The 6,000-nt window shown below is 34.4% G+C and overlaps 1 protein-coding gene across 3 annotated transcripts in view; it reads left to right on the forward strand.

Annotated features, from left to right (window-relative positions):
- The window catches only part of RBPJ (recombination signal binding protein for immunoglobulin kappa J region), a 105,381-nt gene extending 100,073 nt beyond the window's left edge, over positions 1 to 5,308 (forward strand). For all 3 annotated transcript variants that reach the window (XM_019553001.1, XM_019553000.1, XM_019553002.1), the window contains 2 exons: positions 217 to 320; positions 509 to 5,308. In XM_019553001.1, coding sequence (XP_019408546.1) covers positions 217 to 320; positions 509 to 824 — 420 coding nt within the window. In that variant the 3' untranslated portion in view covers positions 825 to 5,308. The remainder of the gene's footprint in view (positions 1 to 216; positions 321 to 508) is intronic.
- Positions 5,309 to 6,000: the final 692 nt, after the last annotated feature.

Below are 6,000 nucleotides of genomic sequence, written 5' to 3' on the forward strand. Positions count from 1 at the left end.
TAGCTTTTTATATTTTGAAACATAATTGATCATCCATCAAGAGTAACCAATTACTTCAGGATATCAAATTTTGGGGCTGCTTTTCAAATGATTGCTTTTTAAATTGGTCATGTTTTAGTGTTTTTTGTCTAATTGCTAAAAGAGCAGTGTTCATGGTACTTGTACTTATTGTACAGGGAATTGATTTTGTTACGTCTGTTTGTTTTATCTCTCCAGTTGAATGGTGGTGGGGATGTAGCAATGCTGGAACTTACAGGACAGAATTTCACTCCAAATTTACGTGTGTGGTTTGGGGATGTGGAGGCTGAAACCATGTACAGGTGCAGTATTATTTTCTGTTGCCTCATGGCAATGGGTGTTGAAGTTTGAAGGGTGTATATCTCTCTCTTCCTTCCATTTTTATTTTATTTATTTATTTTTCAACTTGATTATCTCCTTACCTGCTGTATTGCATGGCTTTTAGTGATAGATTGTTTGACATTTAACTTTCTGTCCTTTCTTTTGTCAGATGTGCAGAGAGCATGCTGTGTGTCGTTCCAGACATTTCTGCATTCCGAGAGGGTTGGAGGTGGGTCCGTCAGCCAGTCCAAGTTCCAGTAACTTTAGTCCGTAACGATGGCATAATCTACTCGACCAGCCTTACCTTTACATATACACCAGAGCCAGGGCCACGACCACATTGCAGTGCTGCTGGAGCAATTCTCAGAGCCAACTCAAGCCTCATGGCTTCCAGTGAAACAAATACAAACAGCGAGGGAAGTTACACAAATGCCAGCACAAATCCAACCAACGTCACATCATCTACAGCAACAGTAGTTTCTTAACTACTGTTGTTTGTCTGGACTTTAATTGACTCTCACGTGCTACAGGCAAGAAAATGGAACAATTTTTGTGGTTTCATGGGAAAACACCTTTCCATTCTAAGTGATATTATTTGAACTATGTTACCTGCAAGTGCTCATCTTAAAAAAATAAGAAGCCACAATAAAAAAAAATACATCTGAAATGTAAGAACTTTATTGAAAATCTATTTTTCAGCTGTTTTTTTAATGGGCAAGAAATAGAAGTGTGGCTGGGATACAAGTTAAGCAAACTAGAAAACATGAACACAACATAGTTTTTACGGACCAAGGAACTTGTATAAGCTTTAGTATAAAAGGTACATTTTCACCATACCTTTTTTGTATCACAACATATAGTACACTTTTGTTACCAAATAGTTTCTATTTTTTTTCTCTGAGCTTTTGCTCTGAAGTATATTCAGGTTCCAAGCCTGACCATGCTTGTATAATCTAATTACCATACTCTTCCAGTTTAAAAAAATATATATATTTTTGGTCTGTGGCTGGAACTGTTCCTTTTTTTAAACTGAAGTCTTGTGACTTTTTATGAACTGAAATTGTTTTTATTTCAGCAAGTAGAACCTTGTAAAGGCCAGCATATTTTTTTTTAAGATTATATGAAGTCTGTGCAAAAGCTTTAAAAAAAAATGCCTCTGCCTTGCCTGCAATACATGCAATGTATGTTAACTTTAGTGCTCTGTTTTCAGTCATTGTTAATAGTTATTTCTATGTTTTCCTTTTTTAAAAATATGTATTTATAGTGATAATTCATGAGGTTCTAACATTACATGAGTTCAAAAAATGTGGCATCTCAAACAATCATATTGATGATTGTTTGCGTCATAAGCATACATTGGTGTTTTGAAGGGTTATTTCTGGGTTCTTCCTCCTTCCCACCTCAAAGTCATAAAGCATCAGAAAGTGTTTCACTATCTGTTCAGGTTTTTTTCTAATCTTGTACATAAGTTGTATTAAGTGTAAGTTAAATGTTTTATTTTCTAAGTGGGATGTTCCCAGTTACTTCATTTGGCAGCATGTCTTCTGTCTTGTTGGCATGTATCTAAATATCATGAGAAGTATTTGCTACAAATGGGATTGGTAGGTAATGCCCTTCATCCTTGCACAGTCAGAATTGCAAAAAAGAAAAAAAGGTGGGGGGCGGGGTTCTTTAATACTATTTGGTGAATTAGGCCAGATATTAGTGTAATCCTTGTACTGAGAACATGCTTTCATCGTGAAGTGATCATACCATAATAGCTAGAAGTAAAATTTATTAATTAGAAAAAGGCAATTAGAAGATTAGAAAAGCACTGTAAAGATGTCAACTCCTCCCATCTGTATTTCTGTGGGGTTTTCTCTTTCCCTGCCAACAGCAAGTGCAATGCTAAAATCTTCCCTCCTTCATAAATTCAATGCTCAGTTGCACTTTGACTTGTTGGTTTTTCTTTTATTCTGGACTTACCATTTTTATCCCTGTGTAAAACTAATTGCTTTGAACACATTTGAAAATCCATCTCAGCGGTGTTGCAGTCACCAAATAAAGACATAAGCCTGAGATACGGTTTAATGATAGTGCAACGTTTTCCTTAAAGAACAGAGCAAAAAAATGGGAGCTTTATAAGAGTGCAGCCTGTACCATCCCATAAAACAGGGGCTACAACTACTATGTAAATGAGTCTGAGGTTTCCTACCAGGTTTTCTTTTCTTTTGACAAAATTCATAGGTTTCTATTCACTACTTTTATAATACCCAATGTTAACACCAGCACCATTTTAAAGCATTGCTTCTCTTGCACCATATTTGTCTTCTCTGATGCTGTTTTACTCGTTTGCCTCAGCTGTTCCTTTGAACATTATTATTTTTTTGCGACTTTGAAGACTGAAGACAGTGTGGTTAAAGGAAGAAGTCATTTGTAAAACACGTTCAGTCAGTTGTTAAATCAGTGCCACTGTCCTAATATGTGCTTGTACTCTGCCACCAGCCTTCCTGTTCACTATTTTATATTATGTAATCTATCCCTTATGACACTGTTACAAATGCTGATTCTTAAAACAAGCAAATACTGCCTCGCCTCATCTCTTTTCAGTGACCAAGGGCAGAATCCATTGTGGCCTTATCTCTGTTTTAAACTGTTTACTGGCATTTACTTGCAAACCTGTTTACCTGTCTGTGTGATATTTAATTTTCTTTCAGTTGTGTTGGGGCAGAAATCATTTCACAACATTTTTGTTAGAAGTATAAGCATTTTACAGTACTGTTTAACTTATGGGCCACAAATTTTCTTCACCTATTCTGAGGATTTAACTTAAGTAATTAGTATTGGATTTACAATAATATTAAGGAACAAACCATTGCATACACAGCAAATAAAACCATAACAAGCCTTTTAACCTGCAAGGAATATTTTTAAATAGCTTTTTGAACCTTGAGAGACATCTGCTTTTATATTCTTTATTTTAAAATGTTTTTTACATGTAAATGCAATACTTTTATATTCAATTTCTTTCCTTGCAATAAGTTTGCGCAGTGGAGTATATACAATATTACTGGACTTCTAAAGAATCTTACAAACTTGACGTGTTTTGCCTATCTTTTGCCATTCTAGACACTACAAGCTAGTGGATGAAAAAAGACATTAAATTCCATTTCAGCAGTATCTAATCACATGCATTTTTTAGAAACTTGTTTTTTGTTGGCTTTTTTCTTCACTTGTGGCTATTTTGGTTCCAGTAAATACTCTGTAATACAGGAATTGTCTTCCAGATTTGTACTATTGTTGAGAAAGATGTTCACGTATAGTTAAGTTGTTTGATGTTAAGTTCAAGCAACTTACTTGCCTAAACTCTTTCCTGTGGGTGGCATTGTTACTTTTATTGGCACAGTGTTATTGATCCTTTCTCATGATTTTAGCAATATCCCAAGGATGCTAAAAATTTTCAATTAAGCTACTTATCAGCGTTTTCAGTACAAAACTGTACAACTGTTCAAATCTAGCTGTTAAGTCTTGTCTTCTCTTATTTCTAAAAATATACATAGAATTTGAGTCTGTCTCCAGAATGTTTTTTTTAATAATTCCAACTAATATGATGAAAAGCAAATTAAATTCTCATCTGTAGCAATGCTTTCTTTATTTGGAACTATTTCAGAATTCAACACTAGTGTTATATTGAATTTCCTGCTGCTGACATTTTCCTAATTATTTACATCTAACTGCTCCCCTACAGCTGTCTGTTTCTGTTAACAATATGCTTTATTTCACTTCTGTTTTCATTGCACAGACTCATAAGAGATTATAATGATTACCTGAAAAGGCATGAACCTAAGTAAATGAAACCATGAATACCCCAAGCATAAAAAATTTCTTATACAAACCCAACAAGAGTGAAACAAATGAGCTACCCACTTTAGACCAAATAACTCCATAGAGGTGTCCATTTTGAAACAAAATGCTCTTCAATTATTAACCATATTATTTACTTTTTCTTTCAAAAGCAGCTGTGTTTATGAGTACTGAACAAATGTGTATACTTTCCTGTGCCAGACTTTTGACTTTGTTTTCAAGCACTGTACTGTGGGATTGAGTGGCAGCTTTGTTAGAAACAATAATATATTAGGGTTAACCCTTTTAGGACTGAATATTTTCTCCCTTCATAAAATTGCAAAAAAACAAATCCAACTTTGTAAATGTTTACCTATTTTCAATACTGCGTTGGTCCAGATGCAAGTGCATTTTTCTTTAGCTTTGCGGCACGTGTATCTATTCAGTCCGAAAAGGGTTACAATTTACAAACTGTGCACCTGTAAATTTTCCTAGCAATAAGGTAGAAAATTGAGCAAGTTTTTACAATAATTTTGTAGAAGAATAAATTGCTTGGTTCCATATTTCATCAAGAAAAACCTGCAACATGGTCAGTTTTGAGGAATAAATAAAAGTGAAAATGTAAACCACGTAAAGGTGTTTTGTCAAGTGTACTCTCTGTGTATGTGCATATAATATTTGATTTCTATTTCTTACATAAGGCTGCAGTCAAGATAAAATGTCATGTTACTATTCATGTGACAAACTTTTACATCTGTATGATGATGATGATGATACTATTAGATAGTAATATGATTTTAATCACAATTGTTGTTGGTTTGCCATATTTTTGCTGACTTTTAATGTTATACAAGAAATCAGATTTTTAGCAGATGAACAGTGAGAGGTCATCTTGGAACCAGATCAACTGAAGACTCAAGCCCAGGAGTGGAAAAATCATCAGTAGTTATGAGGGCCTGCACACTGGACTCCACTTAAACTGGATATGGAATGTCCACACAAACACCTGGTTTCAAAATCTAAATCTGTTTCTCTATGGCTTGTATAATTGCTGAAGTTAGACAAGAGACTGTTCTTTTTTCCCCCAATGTAAAAAATGAACCGGTTCACTTTTTTTGATATTATTTATTAAATAAGGAAAAATGAACTGTGTTTAATTGTTTAAATTTAACAGTTACTGCTACAACTAGCTAACCTAGTTTGTTTGTCATCTTCACTACCTATGTGCTGTCTGGCTGAGTGTGTGTTTGTTTTTTCTTCAAAAGTTGGTTAATAATTGGGTTCAATTTTCTCCCATGAAATTATCACAAGAAGCTTGTTTTTGTGTTGGACAGAATGCTGGTAAGTCTGCAGAAACAACTGAGTGAAATAATCTGTTTGGATTGCAAACACAAATAGCCAATTACATTATGTATGTAAAGCTAAACAACTCTTTTTAATGTTACATTAAAAAATACAGGGGTTAGATGTGGTAGAAGATACTAAGAATGGTAGGAGCAGCAAAGAAAAGACGCTCTGAGAGCAGAGAGATCATGAGAGGGATAGGAACAAATCTAGTAACAGATGAGCAGAGTGATTTATAAAGTCTGAACCAGAGTAGATTAATAGATAGCTTTAACTATAAGGAAGCAGTTATCAACCTATGCAAGATACATACACATAGATGTTATCCATGTAAAAGTGCAAGTTCAAGGTGTGTGCATCATGATCAAGACGAGACAAAAGGAAAACTGAATTCTTGGCTGGTCTTTGTAGAGTTTGAGTCCATCTCTAGAAACAGCTTTTGAAAGATTCATAACAACATGAAATTAAATTGCAACAAGGGGAATTTAAATTGGA

This window comes from Crocodylus porosus, unplaced genomic scaffold (genome assembly GCF_001723895.1).
Source record: "Crocodylus porosus isolate Cpor-Errol unplaced genomic scaffold, CroPor_comp1, whole genome shotgun sequence".
In the NCBI taxonomy this organism is placed as follows: domain Eukaryota; kingdom Metazoa; phylum Chordata; order Crocodylia; family Crocodylidae; genus Crocodylus; species Crocodylus porosus.